Source organism: Cetorhinus maximus, chromosome 2 (assembly GCF_964194155.1).
Source record: "Cetorhinus maximus chromosome 2, sCetMax3.hap1.1, whole genome shotgun sequence".
Classification (NCBI taxonomy): domain Eukaryota; kingdom Metazoa; phylum Chordata; class Chondrichthyes; order Lamniformes; family Cetorhinidae; genus Cetorhinus; species Cetorhinus maximus.
Window position 1 is genome coordinate 40,613,627 of NC_135880.1, and position 21,997 is coordinate 40,635,623.

Consider the following 21,997-nt stretch of genomic DNA (forward strand, 5'->3'; position numbering starts at 1 on the left):
CTGTATGCTAGCTTTTAGTGATTCATGAACGAGGACACCTGGGTCCTTTGGGCATTTGTACTTCTCAAGCTCTTCCAATTTAAGAAATACTCTGCCTTTCCGGTTTTTTTTTCTACCAGAGTGGAAAACTTCACACTTATTCACATTATGTGCCATCTACCATGTTCTTGCCCATTCACTTAGCCTGTCCAAAACTCCTTGAAGCCTCCTTGCATCCTCCTCATAACTCCCATTCCCACCGAGTTTTGTGTCAGCAACAAAAAATTGGAAATATTACATTTGATCCCCAACAAATTTGGGATCGGAGGTAATATACTGGTATGAATTGAGAATTTGTTAACAGATAGAAAACAGAGCAGGAATAAATGGTCATTCTCAGATTTACAGGCTGTTATTAGAGGGGTACCGCAATGGTCAATGCTGGGGCCTCAGCTGTTTACAATCTTAGTTTTGACATTCTCAGTTGACCAAGCCATAACAGCTTACTGGGGGAGGGAATTCCAGATTTCCATTCCCCTTTGTGTGAAGACGTGTTTTCTAACATCATCTATGAATGGCCTAGCTCTAACTTTAAAATTGATGTTCCTTTGCTCTGGACTCTCATCAGAAGAAATAGTTCCTCTCTCTCTACCCTATCAAAAACAATGCTGGACAGTTCTAAGTGGAGACATCTCTGTCATCTAGCAGTCTCAACGTTTGATGAGAACAGAATCAGGTCCCTACAGGACAAGCCAGCATACTATAAAACGAGTGCCTTCACCCACCCCTCTATCACTGACTTCAAATGGGATACTTGTAATTGGATCTCCAAGTCAAGATTTGATTTCACATCAGATGAGACGACACCAATCTAGATGGTGAATAATTGGTTTTGCTGAGCACTCTGTTGAAGCAATGGGAGACTCCATCACTCCTAGAATCTTCTAATCATAATGTTTCAATTAGATCACCACTTAATCATCTGTATTCAAGGGAATACTATACAACTTGTCCTGAAAATTTAATCTTTTTAGCCATGGTATCTTTCCTAGTAAATCTGTGCTAAATCCCCTTCAAGGTTCATGAGGTGTATTACCCAGTACTGAATGGAGTACTCCAGGCGGGGTCTAACCAGAGCTCTCTACAGCTGTAAAATAGTTTCTGCTCCATTGTATCCAACCCTCTTGAGATAAAAGGCAACATTCTGTTAGCCTATTTTGTACCCATAAGACCATAAATGTAGAAGCAGAAGTAGGCCATTCAGCCCATCAAGTCTGCTCCGCCATTCAATGAGATCATGGCTGATCTGATAATCCTCAACTCCACTTTCCTGCCTTTTCCCCATAACCCTTGATTCCCTTACTGATTAAAAATCTGTCTATCTCAGCTTTGAATATACTTAACGACCCAGCCTCTACAGCCCTCTGCGGTAAAGAATTCCACAGATTCACTATCCTCTGAGAGAAGAAATTCCTCCTCATCTCGGTTTTAAATAGGCGAGCCCTTACTCTGAGATTATGCCCTCTGGTCCTAGACTCTCCCACAAGAGAAAACAACCTCTCAGCATCTACCTGTCTTGTAGCTTGCAGTGATTTCTATATTGGACACCTAAATCTCTGCTGATCCATTGTTCTTGGCTTCTTACCATTTAGAAAATACTAACCTATCTTGGGCCTGAGTGGATGACCTCACGTTTCCTCACATTAAATTCCAACTGTTACAGTTTTAGCCATTCACTTAATCTATCAATGTCCTGTTACAATAATTGCTACCTAATTTGATATGGCTTAGTGCCTGCATAGCAACTTTGACTTTCATTTGAAGAAGTACATCTTCAGTGAACTGCAAAACCCATGGAGCACCTAGATGTCCAGTGGAATTTGTCAAAGTTCTGAGATGAACTACTAACATGTAAACTGGCAGGCATTTAAGGTAAAACCTGGGAATGCATGGTAATTTGGTCTGTGAAGGAGCAGAGAAACTTTGAGATGTGATGTCAGTAGTGATGGAGAGGTGATGGCTGGAGAAACAAGGGAGTGCTGAGTGGATTAGTCCCAAGGATTGTTGTTGGAGATTAGACAGTTCTTAATTTTCACATTAAAGACTTGGGTTCAGAAATACAGTTGAATATAGTTAAATTCAGGTGATAGCCTAAATATACGCAAATGATACGGGCATATGAATTAGGAGCAGGAGTAGGCTACTCGCTCCTTTGAGTCTGCTTTGCCACTCAGTGAGATTATGGCTGATTTGATTGTAATCTCAACTCCACATTCCTGCCTGCCCCCAATAACCTTTCATCCTCTTGCTTATCAAGAATCTATCTGTCTTAATGACATTCAAAGATTCTGCTTCCACTGCCTTTTGAGAATGAGCGTTCCAAAGAATATCAACCCTGAGAGAGAAAAAAATTCTCATCCCTGTCCTAAATGTACGACTCCTTATTTTCGAACAGTGACCCCTAGTTCTAGATTATCCCACAAGAGGAAACATCCTCTCCACATCAACCCTGTCAGACCCCTCAGATCTCCTATGTTTCAGTCAAGTCACTTCTTACTCTATTGAACTCCAGTGGATACCAGGCCTAACCTGTCCAACGTTTCCTCATAAGACAACCCACCCAATCCAGGTATTAGTTTAGTAAACCTTCTCTGAACTGTTTCCAACACATTTCCAACATATATCCTTCCTTAAATAAGGAGACCAGTACTGTACACAGTACTCCAGATGTGGTCCCATCATTGCTCTATATAACTGAAGCAGAACCTCCCTATTTTTGTATTCAGTTCCCCTCAATAAATGATAACATTCTATTAGCTTTCCTAATTACTTGCTGGGCTGCATACTAGCACTTTGCGATTCATGCACGAGGACACCTAGATCCCTTTGCATCTCAGAGCTCTGCAATCTCTCACTGTTTTGATAATATGCTCCTTTTTTATTCTTCCTGTCAAAATGGGCAATTTCACACTTTCCCACATTATACTCCATTTGCCAGGTCTTTGCCTACTCACTTAACCTATCTATATCCCTTTGTAGCCTCCTTGTGCCCTCTTCACATCTGGACTTTCAGATGGAATGCAAGTTAAGAAATTAAGAAGAATTTGTATATCATAGGAGACAGTTGGGACTGTTGTGTGTCATTCATTTAAGGGAACAAAAAGATTTAAAATCTGAGTTAATCTTTATGTTCCATCCATGAAGCTGTATTGGTAATTAGACATGAAATAATACATTGCAAATCAAAAGTTAGGTTAAGTTCTTGAGCAACAAACTGGTGATTGTAAACAGTTACAGGCAACAGGTGTAGTATTGTTTCTGAAATGCATGAAATAGTATGAAAATGGCTTACTTGTCAAATGGAGCTCTAAGTTATTTAAATTGTTCAATGTACTGTTTAATGTTATGTTGTACCCCAACAATTGCAGAAAAGCAATACTTCACTGGTTGTCAATACCTTTAACATAAATTTTCTCTAGTAGGATATATTTAAAATGAATCCGATTCCATCTGAAAAATTGTTGAATGTTGAGAGCTTGAAGAGTTTGGAAAGAACATTGGGCTCAGTTGGGATGAATTTTGGAAGGAAGCAGGATAAAAATTCTTAGAGCTGGAGGAGAATGTGTCAACCTGGCTGATTTGTTAGAGACGTTATGAAATCCCCAAGTGCTTTAAGCTTACCTCAAGCCAGTGTCTTGGGGGAAAATAAGCTTTTGCTGCATCTTCTCTGTTTAATAATGCTTTGTATAAACTGTTTCATTATTAGTTTTGTAACATTTTATTTAATTGCGCAGTCTTTAAAAAAAATTCCAAATGATTGATCTTTGTCAAATATACTTCCTTAATGTCTGTGCCCTCAGTTCTGGTTTCATGTGCATTACTGACTCCCTTTGCCCCACTGTTAACAGTTGTGCCTTCAGCTGTTTAAACCTTAAGTCTTGAAATTGCCCCCCTAAGCCTATCCACCCCTCCTCCTTTAAGATGCTCCTTCAATCTACCACTTTTACCAAACCTTTGGTCACCTGTCCTAGTGTCGCCTCCATTGGCCATCAAATTTTTTTTGTGTGCTTTCATTCCCGTGCTTTAGGATGTTTTACCACGTTAACAATGCTATATAAATGCAACTTCTTTGACTTTCATGGAAAATGATTAATACTGCAAATGAACTTTGCTCATAATGAGGCCTGCTACTTGATGAGGAGCTCTTGCACTGCCTGTATTATAGCAGAGCTTGGAGAAATGAGCTGCATTGTGCTCACTGAGCTTCAGCTCTTAATTGGATTCCTTAAAGAGTTGTTGATATTTGGAAATCTCAATTAATTGTGTAAGTCAGCTGATTGACCAAGATTTCATGGAAAGTTTGCGGCATAGGAAGAGGCCACTTGGCCCATCGTGTTGGACAATTTTTTTTAATTGTAGAGCTTTAAACGTAGCTGAAATGTGAGATCGTTCTGTTAAATTAGCATGTTCCATTGGTGATGTCATTTGAGTTTACATTTTCAATTTTATTCTCATAGAAAAGACTTTTATACTGTGCCATTCTGAGCTAGGAATTTCTCCAGAGCATGAAAATTGATGTAATGTTTAAGACTTTGATTTTGGTGAACTAGAAATTACCCTATTCAATTCTTTGTGAAGTATTTAGTCTTTTTTTTTAAAAGCACCGGTGGTATACTCTTTACTTTCTGGGGAAAACACTCCTTAAGGGTAAGTTTGAATTCAAAGGTTTCACATATCCTTTTAAGATTGCAATAGTGAACAGACCAGCTGAATTGTCTACAGTGAGCCATTTGTTTGTATCTGTGATTGCAAAAAGCAAATTATGCACAATATCTGATGGGGGTTCATGTTAAACTGAGGTCAGCAAGATTAATAACTGCCAGGTCACAGGGAGATTGGAATAGTAAACAGATGAAATCGAAATTTTATTAATTTGTTTTTCTTCTGGGCCGAGGTCAGTACTTAAATCAATTGATTTATTTCTCTTGCGCAGATGTCCTCCGAAGAGAGGATTTCCAGCCCTATGCTGCCTAAAGATTCAGATCGGGGTAGTTCAGTTTCTTCTGATCTACAGGTAGGAAGGATGAGTTTCATGTTTAAGTATTCAAGATAAACATAATTAAGCATAATTTTTATATATTAAAATCATATCTCATTCTTTTAGCTCTAATAGTATGGTACTATGTACTGCAGCTAAATATGGCTCTCTTACTGGCAGAGTTGTTCTACATATTGACATTTGCTGAGGAGTTGTGTCTTCAGCTTTTGTGTATTGTAAATCTACTAGATTAATTTTTTTATGTGCAAGTATGAATGTTCTGAGCATTAGTAACCCCATGTGCTGTTGGCAATATCTCTCATCAAGAAATAAGACATCTTGATTCAGTCAGTTGTCTACATGAATTTGCACTACTGCATTCATGAATGAAAGTTAATGGGATATTTTTCCTGCAGCCTGGGGAAAAAAAGACAGCAGTATGTTATTACTTGGTGCCAACTGTCATATAGCATTGAAATCATCAATAAGTAGAGCTGAGCATTTATCTTCTGATTGGTCCTCCAGGCGTATTCATCCCATGTAGTTTGGTTGTGATTACCCAATGGAAAGCTCAGTGTTTGTAATTGGAGTTGGTGTGTAACATCACACTTAATTTAATAATCCTTTTGATAAAGATTAGTGTACACTCGCTTCTGTTTCAGAAGGTGATGGGTTTAACCTCAGTCCAGAGACTTCACGTATTCCAGACTGACACTTAGTGCAGTATTCAAAGAATGTCGACTGTCAGAGATGTTGCCTTTTGGGTGAGACATTAAATCAAGGCCTCCTGTCCACCCCCTGAGATAGATGTTAAAGATCACAAGGCACTGTTCAAAGAAGAGCCAGGGAATTTCATCTCTGGTGCCATGGCCAAGATTATCACTCAACAGTATTGAAAGAATATCTGGCCATTTAGCTTATTGCAAAATATTGCACTTGTGGTGCATTATTTATAAGTCTGCCTTATATCTTTAATAATGTATATATTGCATGCTATTATCTATGCAGTGTGTGTTCCTCATAGGTCAGCAAGTATTTATTTGCTGTTCAAAGTGTAATGGAGGGATTTGATGCAAAAATGGTTGAAAATATTTTCTATCCACTACCACCTTTCCCCATGCCTTCTACATTGTACATCTTAAGGCCAAAACTTTACTCTTTCAAATCTAGCAATTTTATAAATATCAGAAGAATTGATGCTCCCATCACTCTTGCAGCATGCGTAGTTTAGGTGGATGGGTAAAACAATGGCAAATGAAGCTCAATGTGAAGTATGAGATTATCTTTGGAGATGAGCAAAGGGACTTGGGTATCCATGTACATTTAGGTGCACAGGTACAAAAAGTAATTTTAAAAAAGACTAATGCAATGTTGGCTTTTATCTGAAGGGGATTGGAATGTAAACATGAAGTGACGCTTTGTTTGTATAGACCCTTGTTTAAAGCCCATTTGGAATAGTTTTGGGCACTGCACCTCAGGAAAGATCTTGAAAGGGGTGCACAGTAGATTCACCAGAATAATAACAAGACTTTTAGAAAACTATATTAGAAGGGCTGGTTGCATTTCCTTGAGTTCAGAAGATTAAGAAGTGACCTAATCAATATGTTTGAAATAAGGGATCTGCTGGGTAGATACAGAGGAACTATTCCTGGACCATTAAGGAATGCAATCAGGAAGTACCTTTTTACATAAGGGTGGAAATCTGAAGATCTCACACGTGCTCGCACTCACAAGTGACTTATTGAATTTTTAATGGCTGTGATCGGTAGTTAATAGCTAAAATAATGACATAAGATTTTACGTTTTAAGACTTTTACTGTAACAAACAGACTAAAAGCACTAGTGGCTAACATTTTTGGTGGGCAGCTTGTACTTCAGAAGAGAACTCCCCATTTTAGTTTTGAAGCAACTGAAAACCCCACCTCACAGATATACCTTACACTGTCCCTTAACTAGGCATTCCATTTTCCTGGATGCACTCCAAAGTGATTCTGAGCTCCCAAGGGTCAACTTCCATTCTTTCCCTTTCCCAGCCAGGTGACTTTTAGCCTCAGAACTGCCTTTCACAATGGGGTTTTTTCTAGAGTTTCTCCCTCTGGTGTAAGCTAGATGAGTCTCCAACCTTGCTTCAAACCTTGACAAATTTGGTCTTTTCAGTCCGAGTGAGAGTTCCCACCCGGAGTCCTGTGTATTTGAACTTTAGACTTTCAACCACTAGCTCCTCTCTTTCCTGTTGATCCTGACACAGTGGTCAGTGTCTGTGAGTTTCAGCATTATCTTAGAAACCTCCTCCCCTCCTCCCATCTCCATGGCAATATGAGTCACATGGGCCTTGTTTCCAGGTAGAATTCTAATTTCAAATTAAATGGACAGCTTAAAGCATAACTGTTTACAACCTAACATTCTTAACACCTACCTGGACTTTGTTTAGACTGCTAGTCTCCAATGTAAAAACAGGTGTTGCTGACAATTGTCCAAGTGTGAATACCTTATACTTCTACCCAGCAAAACAACCCGGGCTTCCCTTTGATCTTTAACAGCCACGTCACCCATGCCTCTTGTCAAGCAAACATAGGCCAGGAAACCCCTTGCTGATCAACTATTGCCCCCCTCCCCCTGCTGATCAACAATTGCCCCCCTCCCCAGTTGATCAACCAGTGCTCTTCCATGTTGAACACCAATTGGAAGAAGCACTGAAGGTGGCAAAGGCACAGAATGTGCTTTGGGTGGGGGCTTCAATGTCCATCACCAATAGTGGCTTGGTAACAGTGCTACTGACTGAGCTGGCTGAGTCCTAGAGGACGTAGCGGGCAAATTGGGTCTGCAGCAGGTGGTGAGGGAACCAACAAGAGGGAAAAACATACTTGACTTTGTCCTCAACCATCTAACTGTCGCAGATGCATCTGTCCATGGCATTATTGGCAGGAGTGACCACCGTACAGTCCTTGTGGAGATGAAGTCCCATCTTCATCTTGAGGAAAACCCTCCATCATGTTGTGATGGAGCACTACTGTGCTAAATGGGATAGCTTTTGAACAGTTCCAGCAAGTCAAAACTGGGCATCCATGAGGCACTGTGTGCCATCAGCAGCAGCAGAATTATATTGAACCAGAATCTATAACCTCATGGCCTCGCAATTCCACATCCTTACCAGCAAGCAGAGTATCAAACCTAGTTTTTTTAATTCATTCACGGGATGTTAGCTTCGCTGGTTGGGCCAGCATTTATTGTCCATCCCTAGTTGCCCTTGAGAAGATGGTGGTGAGCTGTCTTCTTGAACCATTACAGTGTATGAGGTGTAGGTACACCCACAGTGCTGTTGGGAAGGGAGTTCCAGGATTTTGACCCAGTATCAGTGAAGGAATGGCAATATATTTCCAAGTCAGGGTGGTGAGTGATTTGGAGGGGAACTTCCAGGTGGTGGTGTTCCCATCTATCTGCTGCCCTTGCCCTTCTAGATGGTAGTGGTCATGGATTTGGAAGGTGCTGTTGAAGGAGTCTTGGTGAATTCCTGCAGTGCATCTTGAAGATGGTACACACTGCTGCTACTGTGCATCGGTATTGGAGGGAGTGAATGTTTGTGGATGTGGTGCCAATCAAGCGGGCTCCTTTGTCCTGGATGATGGCAAGCTTCTTGAGTATTGTGGGAGTTGCACTCATCCAGGCAAGTGGGGAGTATTCCATCACACTCCTGACTTGTGCCTTGTAGTTGGTGGACAGGCTTTGGGGAGTCAGGAGGTGAGTTACTCGTCATACAATTCCTAGCCTCTGACCTACTCTTGTAGCCACAGTATTTATATGGCTGGTCCAGTTCAGTTTCTGGTCAATGGTAACCCCCAGGATGTTGATAGTGGGGGGATTCAGCGATGGTAATGCCGTTGAGCATCAAGGGGCGCTGGTTGGATTCTCTCTTGTTGGAGATGGTCATTGCCTGGCACTTGTGTGGCACAAATGTTACTTGTCAGCCCAAGCCTGGATATTGTCCAGGTCTTGCTGCATTTGGATATGGATTGCTTCAGTATCTGAAGAGTCGCAAATGGTGCTGAACATTGTGCAATCATCAGCGAACATCCCACTTCTGACCTGGTGATGGAAGGAAGGTCATTGATGAAGCAGCTGAAGATGGTTGGGCCGAGGACACTACAATGAAGAGTGCAGGAGGGCATGCCACGAGTAGCAATAGGCATACCTAAAAATGAGGTGACAACTTGGTGAAGCTACAGCACTTGCATACCTAACAGCGGAAGCAGCATGCGATGAACAAAGCTAAATGATCCCACAATCAACGGATCAGATCTAGGCTTTGAAATCCTGTCATATCCAGTCGTAAATGCTGATAGAAAATTAAACAACTCACTGGAGGAGGAGGCTCCACAAATATCCCCATCACCAATGATGGGGTAGCCCAGCACAGCAGTGCAAAAGATTAAGGCCCACATTCTGTGAAACAATAAATAAAGAAAAAAAACCTTCATTTTACCCTAAGTTAAAGACGCAATCCCCAAACACAATAACCTTTTAAACTCCACATTTGCAACAACAGTTTCTCTCTCTCTCAACTCTGTCCTGATCCCTAATTGATTCTGAATTTTTTATTCTTTTGCATGGATGTGTTTTCTAGTAAACGATACATTGAGCTTGATTCTTAGAATATGAATGTAGATTTATGAAAATGGTTCCAGGTATAACCTTGTGTATTACACGTGATTCCATTTCTCTCCTCCCAGTCACTGGAATAAAAAAAAAATTGCAACTTGCCATAAATTATAGTACAGAGAACATGTTTTGTGTAGAGCTCCAGTTTTTTGTGGAGTTCAACATTACTATTAACTGTTTTAGAGTCAGTCACTGAGGTACAAAAGACACTTTGACTTTCATCTAGCAATTGAATTATTCTGTCATGGCTGTAGGAAACATTCAGGGTGCAACAAAGTTATTAGCTTGTTTGCAGCCTTGAATTCATCAAACTATGCTTTTGCCTTATTCAGCAGTGGGACTGTGAAAGGAGCATTTATTTGGAACATAAAGCGTCCTCATACATTTCTTAAGAGTGTTATCAAAAAATTGGGCACTGAGTCACACGAAGTATTAGGACAGATGACTGAAAACTTAAACGGGGAGGTTTTGAGGGTCATCTCAAAGAGCACAAGAGATTTTTGGAGGGAACTTGAAGAGTTAAAGCCTAGGGTGCTGAAGGCACAGCCGCCAATGCTAGAGAGATTTAAAATCCGAGATCCTAACATTGGAGGAGCACAGACATAAGATGGTTGTGGTGAGAGGCGGGGGGGCATGTGGAGGTGAGAGGAGGTTACCTAGATTAGGAGGGACAAGGCCATAAAGACATTTAAAAATAAGGATGTGCCTTCCTTCCATTATAAAGTCTGAAGAGGGGATGTTCGCCGCTGATTGCGCAATCGTCACCATTTGCAATTCCTCAGATACTGAAGCAGCCAATGTCCGAATTCAGCAAGATCTGGACAATATCCAGGCTTGGGCTGACAAGTGGAAAGTAACATTCACGCCACACAAGGGCCAGGCAATGACAAGAGAGAATCTAACCATCGCCCCTTGACATTCAATGACATTACCATTGCTGAATCCCGCACTATCAACGTCCTGAGGGTTACCATCCACCAGAAACAACTGGACTAGCCATATAAATACTGTGCTACAACAGCAGGTCAGAGGCTAGGAATTCTGCAGCGAGTAATGAGGTGAGTAATTCGCCTCCTGACTCCCCAAATCCTGTCCACCATCTACAAGGCATAAGTCAGGAGTGTGATGGAATACTCTCCACTTGCCTTGAGTGCAGCTCAACAACACTCAAGAAGCTTGACACCATCCAAGACAAAGCAGCTCACTTGATTGGCACTCCATCAATAAACATTCAGTCCCTCCACCAACGCACACTTGCAGCAGTACTTCCCATCCCAGATGCACTGCAGGAGCTCACTAAGCCTCCTTGTACAGCACCTTCCAAACCCACAACTACGACTATCTCGAAGGACAAGGGCAGCAGACACAATGGAACACCACCACCTGGAAGTTCCCCTCCAAGCCATCTTGACTTGGAACTATGCCACCACTCCTTCACTGCCACTGGACCAAAATCCTGGAACTCCCTCCCTAACACCGCTGTGAGTGTACCTACATCACATGTATTGCAACAGTTCAAGAAGGAAGTTCACCACCACCTTCTCGAAAGCAATTAGGGATGGACAATAAATGCTAGCCCAGCCAGCGATGCCCACATTCCATGAATGAATAAAACAAAAAATTGCCTAACTGGAAATGGATGTAGGTCAGTGAAAATGGGGGACTGGGTGAACGGGACTCAGTCATAAAGCCATTACGGCACAGAATCAAGACCATGCTGGATCTCTGTAGACTAACCCAGTCATTCATATATCCCACTTTATCCCCGTAGCCCTGAAAGTTTTTCCCTCGTGTGCCCGTCCAATTTCCTTTTGAAATCATGTAGCATCTCCACTTCCACCACCCTCATAGGCAGAGTTCCAGGTCATTACCAATCGCATTTTTTAAAAAATTCTTCCTCGCATCCCCTTGCATTTCTCCCTCAAAACCTTAAAGCTGTGTCCCCTGGTCCTTGTTTCATCATTAATGGGAACAGCTTTTATTTGACTACTTTGTCCATACATGTCATAATCTTGTACACCTTTATCAAATCTCCCCTTAATCTCCTTTGCTCCAAGGGAAGCACCGCCAGCTTCTCCAGCCTAAACTTGTAACTAAAATCCCTGTCCCTGGACTCATTCTTGTAAATCTTGATGCACCCTCTGAAGGACCTTCACATTCTTCCTAAAGTGTGGTGACCAGAACTGGACTTAATGCTCCAACTTGTGGCTAACTAGAGATTTATGAAGGTTCAACATGACTTCCCTGCTTTTGTACTTGTACCTCTATTTATGAAGCCCAAGATCCCACATGCTTCACTATTTGCTCTCTCAATATGTTCTGCTGCCTTCAATGCACATGAACCTCTAGGTCACTCTGTCCATGCACTCTTTAGAACTGTGTCATTTAGTCTATATGGCCTCTCCCTAACCTTCTACCAAAATGCATCACCTCCCATTTCTTTGCATTATGTTCCATATGCCACTCGTCTGCACTTTCTGCTAGCATTTCTATGTGCTGTTACAGTTGGTATCATCCTTGCTGTCTGTCAAATTTAGTATCATTGGCAAATTTTGAACTTGTACTCTGTATTGCAAAATTCAAGCCATTGATCATAAATCAAAAAAGCAGTGGTCCTCGCAGATCCTTGGAAAACACCAATGTCGACCATCCTCCAGTCTGAAAAACACCCATTACCACTACACTCTGTTTTCTATCTTTAAGCTAATTTTTTATCCAAGCTGACACTGACCCTCCCATTACATGAGCCTCAATTTTGATAACCAGCCTTTTTTATGGTACTTTGTCAAAGGCTCTCTTAATATCCATAGAGACAACATCTATTGCTTTCTCTTCATCAACCTTCCCTGTTACTTCAAAACATTCAATTAGATTAGTCGAGCACAATCTGCCGTTAACAAGTCTGTGCTGGCTGTTCTTAATTAGCTCGCACCTCTCCAAGTGTCTGGTTTCTTTTCTTCCCTGATTATTGTTTCTAAAACTTGACCCACCACTGATTTTAAACTGACTGGCACACAGCTATGAGGACTGTCTTTACACCCTTCCTTGAAAAAGGATGTCATATTTGCCACTCTCCAATCCCCTGGCTCCTCCTTTCTACCTAGGGAAGATTGGAAGATTATGGGAAGCCATTCCACTATCCTCACTCCCATTCCTTTAGTAACCTGGGATGCAAATTATCAGGACCAGGCAATTTTATCTAATTTAAGCATAGCCAGCCTTTCCACTATATCCTGTGTATCAATTTTCGCCCCATTCATTCACTCTACTATCTCTGTTTCTGATATTTTGTGAGCATCCCCCCCTTACTAAGCACTTACAGAAAGTACTCAAAGTATCCTAGCCTTGCCCTGTGCTTCTAAACATATATCATCCTCTTTGTCTCTAATAAGATCCACCCTGCCTCTTGCTACCCACTTACTATCTACATGCCATTAGAAGATTTTTGGATTCCCTTTTATGTTAACTGCCATTCTTTTCTCATTTTCTCATTGCTAGTTTTATTTTCCTCTTCTCCTCTTAACCCATTGTATTTGGCCTGGTTCGTTTTTGAGATGTAAGTTATATCTTGTAAGCCTTGATGCATTCGCATTTACACCACGCTTTAGATGGGATTGTGTTGAATTTAAATACAAGCTATATTTAGATTGTAGACATTTTCTTTAATTTGCAATTATGAAATTTTCACTGTCATTTTGTATGGTTTATTAAATTAAATAAGTTTTCAAAACAAAAGTCTGAACTCTGGACCCTTTTTATTTTTCATATCTCTTTTTGATCATTATCTGTAGTATTTTTGCATTCACCTGAGGACTGCTGAAGGGCTTGAGGCAACCTTTCATACAACATCCTATTTCACATCAATTTTGTTTCACTGCAAGAGGCCCTAGTGCATGCCAAAATGTAATTAGGACTGGGGATAATGTTAGCTGCCTTATCTCAAACTCCTGTGGACCAAGCAAAACCAAATACTAAACTGGACAATATCTAATGGTGCACGATTTAATGTAGACATAATTGCTAATGATGATCAGTTACAGTTTTAGTTTTAGCCTTTGTTACCTCCAGATCTGACTATTCCAATGCACTTCAGGCCAGCCTCCCACATTCTACCTTTTGTAAACTTGAGATCATCTAAAATTCTGATGCCCGTGTCCTTACTCATCCTAAGCCTTATTTGCTCATCACACCTGTGCTCGCTAACCTACAATGGTTCCGAGTCAAGCAGCGTCTCTTTAAATTCTCATCCTTGTTTACAAATCTCTCCACAGCCTCACCCCTCCCTATGTCTGAGCCACGCCCCTTCCCCAGCTCCAAAACTCTCCAATATCTGTGCTTATCTAATTCTGGCCCTTTGAGCATCCCCAATTTTAATTGTTCCATCATTGGTGGCCATGAATTCAGCTGCCTAGGCCCTAAGGTCTAGGATTTCTTCCTAAACCTCTCCATCCCTCTATTTTGTTTTCCTCCTTTTAAGATGCTTCACTTTGACCAAGCTTTTCATCATCTTTCCTAATATTGCCATTTGGCTTAATGTCAAATTTCACTCCTGTGAGGCATTTGGATTATGTTAGGGGTGCTATATATTATGTAAGTTGTGATGGCGGTGGTCAACTGGTGTTGAAAAGTGAGTGGATTAAAAAAATAATGTTGAAAGAAGCAGAGAAAGGGAACAATTCTGGATTCAGTCGAATACGTTTGAGAGTTCAGAATCTCAACACTATATGAAAGATTTATAATCAGAAACTTGAAGGGATTTATTTTCCCCTTAATGTCTGATATAAACGAGACCTGGCTTATAAAATATGCACATAAGCTACTTTTCTTTAACATCCTACTGGGCTCTCCATAAAGCCCGGGCCTTGTGTTATGATGTGGCAGGTGGCATGTGCCAGGTTTACCAAATCCCAGAGAGAAACTTGGCCACGCTATCACAATGATTTTGCAATTTGTATTTATTATGAGAAGATTTGTGCACTGAAGTCAGAAGTAACAAGTCCACTGCCACCTTTAGATATTTTAAAGACTAAATTAAAACATTTATTGACAAAAGGAAAGAACGCTTAAACACAAGATTTCTGTTACACAGCTATATTTAGTTTTACGACAGTTCCCACAAGGTTTATTCTTAGCTAGACTCCCAACTACACTCCCCTTTCAGGCAACAGTCCAAAATAGATTATTAATCAATAATATATCCAGCAAGATTACCACAAGCACCCACTGTTTCTGTAAGGGAGGCATTTCACAGCTTCCCTCTCCCTCTCACTGGACAATGCATTTCCAAGACTTCTTAAAAAAAACCTTGAACGCTGGAACAAGCAAGCGCTGCTCTCTCAGGTGGCTAGAGGCTGCTTCTTCACAAGTCTCTTTCACACAGCCAAGACCTCACATGGCCACACCCCATACAGCTTTCCATCTTTCTCCAAATATATTTTCTCCTTTTTGATCTGTAAATTCCATTGTTTCCACCTGTCTTTGTAATTTACTTTTCCCAGAATATAAAAGTCTTTTATGTTGTCATTATGCCCATCACTTTTGGGAAAAATAAATGTAACAACTTTGCCTTATTTACCTTGTCAGTTGTAAACATCTTACCTTGTCCCTTTGGGAAAGCCAACAACCTCTCCACTTATCCAAAAATGCAAATTCCATTTTACTTAGCTCCTCCATTAGCATTTCAAATGCCTGGTTTTTACACTTAACCCCCTTTGATGATTCAAACCTTGCAGTCTAATAGTCTGCAGTTTACTTAAATTATTCACACACTCAGAAACACGCACACAAACATAAGCCTGCTTTAAAGTATCCCACAGTAATATTTGCAAAAATATGATAGTTCCTTTACACTTGACATTTTGTTCTTTTAGCTGTTTTTCTTTCACCTCATTTACAGTTTTCACCAAAATAATGAACAGTGCGAAATCAATCTACAAACCCATAAGAATTCCAGAATACACTTTAGTACAACTTAAATTTTGTTAGTCACAGTAAATTAGTGTACTTGATGTGTGATAAAGGTGGGTGGGTGGTGCCATGATTTTTCTCATTTTAGATAGGTGTACCCATGCGGTATGTGTTCAAACTTAAAATCAAGCTCTTATGTTATGTTATGCATTCATCAAATTTTAAGTGATTGTCCAAAATTGAATCTTAAATTTGACTGTGTAGTCCTAAGCTTACTGAGATGCTGTACTAAATACATTACAGGAAGGTTAACCTGGTGTAATCAATTGAGAAATACTATGGCTGGACCTTTAAACTTTGGCAAGACTGTAAATTAAGTAGTAACAGGGTGTTTGTTTCGCTATTATAAAAAATAATATTATTCAGGGTGTATAACAGATGGATGACCTGCCACCCCCATTTTATGCTTTCGCTAAAGTCAAAGTTCCATCCTATGATAAAATGAATATGATGCTAATGGTATATTGGCTTAACTAGTTTTGAAATATTTTGGAAATTATACCACCAGAGACCAAAGCTGACTCCTAGAAAGTGATTTACCTGAAGGTTTTCATTGTAGCAGGAACCCTGTGGTGTCAAAACTTAAGATATTTTGGCTTTAAGATGAGTCTGAGAAGATTGAATGTACTAAAATTAGCTGATGTAAAATGTAATTATTACAATTAGCCTATTGATTTTAAAGCTAAAATCAAGCCAGAAAATACTGGAAATACTCTGATTAGGCAGCATCTTTGGAGTTCGAAGCAAAGTTAATATTTTGGATCAAAATAACCAGTGATGAGAGGTCATTGACCTGAAATGTTCCAATTCTTTCTCCACAGATACTGCCCCGTCTAAGTATTTCCAGCATCCATAGTATTTTGCTTTTGCACTTAAGGTCAATTCTGCTCAGTTTTTTTCTGTCCTGAGTGCACCAGATGTGGTTATTTTGAAGTAATAGGTTGTTTTTTTTTAAAAAGTGCTAAATGCATTTCTTTCTTTCTTCTGCCTGTAAGGACGAGTATGAAGAGCTCTTACGTTATGCAGTAGTAACTCCAAAGTGGGATTCTGGTGCCCTCAAACAGCCACATTATGTAACAAAGCTTGCAACAGGCAGCAAAGATTCAAGTACAATGAAAGGTGACCAACCTCCTCAGCATTTTGCAGGTGAAGATGTTTCAGATTAATACAGTCTTAGTGCTTTCCAAAGTTTCCTTTAAAACTGTGCCAACCAAAGATAATTAAACTTTCTATAGTGCAAATTTTAGCCTACTCTACAGTTTTTTATAATCATTGTTAGAAACTTGATGTTAACAATCAGAAATATACAATTTTGACTTTACGTGAAGGTTGAGTAAGTTATGTAAGTGTCCGTCTTGGCTCAGTGTTAACACTCTCTTGTTTTTGAGTCGGAAGGTTGAGAGTTTGAGTCCCATTCCAGAGACTTGAACACAGCCTAGGCAGACACTTAAGTGTAATAATACAGCCTACTGCCCTTGCTGCTGATGTCCTGCACTACCAGAGGTGTCATTTTTTCCAGTAAGACACATGCCCCCTTCTGTTTTGAAGATGGATGTAAAAGATCCCATGTGTTACGAAAAGGAGATAAGTGAAACCCTTGTCCCCTTTCCCTAACTGTCCGTAATCAGTGCGTTTTTGCAAAAGAAGTTGGGTATGTTCTCAACCCCTGAGTATGTGGTCAAATTTTAAATAATCAGCAAGTTTTCGTGGGTTTAAACAAAGGAAGAGTTTCTTCATGCTTTCGTCCCAAAAGTCTAAACGTTACATCACTCACTCACATATGCACACTCAAGAAAGATGCAGTTCAAGAGGATAGTGCACATTTACAAGTTGTGAACAAAAAAAACTTTAATGGTTCACATGTTTGTCTCGTCATTGGAAAAATAGTCATCGTGGGCCCATTGAAGGTGGTTCACTCCAAAAAGGTAGTCCAAGTGGTTTCAGTAACTGGGATTGTATATCTGTGTTGTTATAGGATTCCTTCAAAGAAATGGCTCTTCAGCAGCTCACAAAGTATGTTACTTGTGGGTATTCTTACCAGGTCGTCAAGTTTCTGTTCTGGTAGATTTTTGAAAAGGAATGGCTGGGGCGAACTTAAGATATAGCAATTTCCATGTTTAAAAAGGCATGGAGCTACTACCCTTTTCTGCTGCTGATGCCCTGTGGGTGGTATTCTGTGTAAACTGACCAGTTTCTCTCTGGTTCTTGGGATAATAGATGCACTACCTGTAGCCAGTTTCAGTCACATGACCAATACTTCTATTGTCCACCCAGAATGGTTCAAAGCTAGAAACCATTGCTATATAATGCAGAATGGGTGGGCCATTCACACCTACTTGTGGTTAACTAATTCCTGCAGTGCACATTTGTTAAATTTTGGACTTCGAAACATGAAGTCTGGAACATCAGGGCATAAGAAATAGGAGCAAGAGTAGACCACATGGCCCGTTCGAGCCTGCTCTGCCATTCAATATGATCATGGCTGATCTTACCATTGACCAGACACTGAACTGGACTAGCCATATACATACCATGGCTACAAGAGCTTTCAGAGGCTAGGAATCCTGCGGCCAGTAACTTGCCTGCTGACTCCACAAAGCCTGTCCACCATCTGCAAGGCACAAGTCAGGAGTCTGATGAAATACTCACCACTTGCCTGGATGAGTGCAGCTCCAACAACACTCAGAAGCTTGACACCACCCAGGACAAAGCTGCCTGCTTGATTTGCACACCGACCGCAAACATTCACTCCCTCCACCTCCTCACGCACAGTGGCTGCAATGAGTACCACCTACAAGGATGCACTGCAGGAACTCACCAAGGCTCCTTAGACAGCACCTTCCAAACCTATAACCGCTACCATCAAGAAGGACATGGACAGCAGACACATGGGAACATCACTACCTGGAAGCTCCCCTCCAAGGCACACACCATCCTGACTTATAAATATATCGCTGCTGTTTCTCTGTCGCTGGGTCAAAATCATGGAACTTCCTCCCTAACAACACTGGGTGTACCTACACCACGGACTGCATCGGTTCAAGAAGATGTTGGCCGAGCCAACGATGACGACATCCCATGAATAAATTTTTTTTTAAACTTTGGGCTTTAACCCTATAGTCCCATCCGCTCCCCATCTCCTTAGTTACTTGAGAAACCAAAGATCTGTCTATCCCAGCCTTAAATGTATTCAACGATGGAGCACCCACAACCCTCTGGTGTAGAGAATTCCAAAGATTCACAAGCCTTCGAGTGAAGAAATTTCTCCTCATCTCAGTCCTAAATGATTGGCCCCACATCCTGAGACTGTGCCTCCATGTTTTAGATTCCCCGAGCAATGGAAACGACCTCTCGGCGTCCACCCTATCGAGCCCCCTCAGAATTTTATAGGTTTCAATGAGTTTGCCACTCATTCTTCTAAACTCCAGCGAAATTATAAGCCCAGTTTACTCAGTCTCTCATCATAAGACAACCCCCTCATCCCAGGGTCTAATTTAATGAACCCTTGCTGTACTGCTTCCAATGCAAGTATGGAAATCTGTTGACTTGAGTTTTGGGTAAACCATAAACAATAGCAGTGTAAATTCCACAAATGTGTTCCCACTGGGTATGTCCATTCAAAGGGGAGGCACTCTATCCATCGTTATTCAATTATGAGCTTTTCAAAGGATTGAAACTCTTCTGAGTCAATGCAGAAATTGCAAGAGTTACCTTACCTCCAGCAGCCATCTTAACAGTCTTTTAGCACCCATTCTTAAATAAAAGACAGCTCCAGAAAATTATATACTGAATGCAGCATATGTTTAAAGGTATGAATAGGACTGTGCATGACATATGGCAATATTTGAAGAGCAGATAAATTACCCTGGTGTTCTGGTACTATTACTATTTCTCCCTCAACCAACATTATTAACTGTGGATTAACTGGTAATTTATTGCGTTGCTGTTTATAGGACCATACTTTATTCAAACTGACTGCCCTGTCTCTATATTACAATGGTGGCCCCACATCCAACAGTAATACATTTGCTGTAAAGCACAATGGAATATCATGTAAGGTGCTATATAAATGCATGTTCTTTCTGTCACACAGAAGATTTGCCATTGTACAATAAAGGGAGAGGAGAAATTAGCTAGGGAGTGCTGTTCTTAAGAAATAATCCTACTAGTGCAATTACTTTTGACAGCTCCTGGAGTTTGCTTTGTTGGGGAAAGGATTCTTCAATGTTCAAGAAATCCAGCCAAGTCTGAAAGTTATACTGCCTCCTAAATCATCTATTATTCATGCTCAATGCTCATCATTTTCAAGAGTTAATTGATTTCATTTTGTATTATATGTGGCTTATATTACTGAAGCAACAACAAGCAAAAAAATACTTGCAAGCTGCCTCTGCTACATAAATACCTCTTCCTTCCCAATTAGGGGGGAGTCAGAAAGACAAAGTATACATATCAAGTGTTTTCCCCACAGCATGGTTGCTGGAATGTGAGATTGAACTCCTTTCCAAGAACAAATGTTACCTCCTATGGGTAAAATGTAACATTTTTAAAAGGCCAGAAGTAAATACAAACCTTGATTAGAGTTGGAAACTGATACTCTTATGATTTTGCCTTTTTAACTACATAAACGTTTTCTGTTTAGAAAAGCAATAGTGTGCACCACAGTCTGTTAAAACAGTGAATTCAAATGTAAATCATAAATGTCATCTTTAATGCTTGCAGCAGCAGATGAGTACCCACTACTGGACCATTAGCTTGACTGGGCCCATTTCCTACACATTTATGGCGTATCCAGAGTTCTGTCTTAATGCTGCTTAGTCAATATTGAGGCTGTCCAAGCTGTTTTTGATAATGAATCATAAATGATCCCATCAGCCCTTTTTGTTTTCTCCTTCAATCTATCTGCTAAAGTGTCTTATCAGAATTGAGAATTGTTTCTGTTGGCATTATAATTTTATGCTTCATCTTTACAGTTTAATTAGATATTTTCTCTGCAACTAGCTTTTAACTGAAATGTACCTGTCATAAATGTATGTTTTTAAATATCCTTCTCTATAAATTTACTAACCCATACAAAACAGAAATTTGCAATGCAACATTTTTGTTTGAGCAATTGTTATACAACATGCTATATTGATTACTGTTTGTGCACTAACAGCCTGATTATTATTTCACTTGCAATGTTTGTTCTTAATCTAATGTACTATTTTCAGAAAACAATTGTTAAGTTACAGTTGAACAGACACTGGCATCCTTGGTGTGCTCAAATTAATATTTGTCATTGGAGTGTAGAAGGTACCATCAGACTGTCCAACCAAGAAAAGCATCAAAGCCAATCTTAATTTTGGCCCCTCACAATATCCGCTTATGCACAATTCTAGGAGGAATTGCATGAATAGCCACCACTTGTATTTATCCATCACTCATGGAGATGTTCAGGCCAATCTTCATCCTCATTGTCCCTCCCCAAGCTGAGAAGGATAAATAGAACGCACTAATGATCAGGCTTGTGACCTGCCTCCATACTGCAGCCACTGCTTCTAGCTACCATTGGGAAAGCTTTCTGTGTATTTTGCATATTTCTTGTCTTCTTTGCTTCCCAGCCTGCTAATCAGGTAACCTGTATATTTGGTTTGTCGGAGATTAATCACACCGAGGCATCATTTCGTCATAGAAACCCCATTTATTACTTGTGTACAAGGGAGAACAATACAGCGAGAGTTATTGTACAGTCTCAAAGCAGAATACACAAATACTTGCTTAAAAGCATTTTACAACCACTCAGTAAATTTTGCACATCTCAATCCGCTTACTTACATATGTTAACTGACCAATCCATGTTTTAGTTAATTTTCATTCCCACCACAACAGGTGCGGTGCCTATGCACTTGGTTATCACAACTTTGATTACATTCGGCCCGAGAGAGAGACATATGGAATGTCTCCAGGCCCATCCTGCTATAGTGGTCAGACAAGATGCTATTGTTCTTCAAGGTTGCAGTGTTTTTCTCTTAGGCTCAAGCGTTTAATTCAATTGTTCCATTAACCCTTTCAATACTGAGTGGGGCCCCCCCCTATAGTTGTCTTTAGGCCGCCACAGGTTCTTGTCATCTCTACTTTCAAAATGAAAGGCAATGCTGCTTCTCTTCACCCACCCTGAAGTGTCTCCTTAGTTCTAGAACCACGCACACAAATTCTTCAGTATCAAGGCCTTAAAATTGCAAGGAAAGAGTAGAAAGACTTACATTTATATAGTGCTTTTTAGAATCACAGAACTTCCCATGTGCTTTACAGCCAACACTTTGTTTGATAGGTTTTGCCTTATAAGGAACAGAAGGGAAATCTTGAATTCCACTA

At 40.4% G+C, this 21,997-nt stretch overlaps 1 protein-coding gene across 3 annotated transcripts in view; it reads left to right on the forward strand.

Moving 5' to 3' along the window:
- Positions 1-21,997, forward strand: part of poc5 (POC5 centriolar protein homolog (Chlamydomonas)) — a 105,555-nt gene that overhangs the window by 1,989 nt on the left and 81,569 nt on the right. For 2 of the 3 annotated variants that reach the window (XM_078563579.1, XM_078563598.1), the window contains exons 2-3: positions 4,973-5,053; positions 16,636-16,786. In XM_078563579.1, the coding sequence (XP_078419705.1) occupies positions 4,973-5,053; positions 16,636-16,786 (232 nt within the window). The remainder of the gene's footprint in view (positions 1-4,972; positions 5,054-16,635; positions 16,787-21,997) is intronic. The other variant, XM_078563588.1, reaches the window with a different exon arrangement.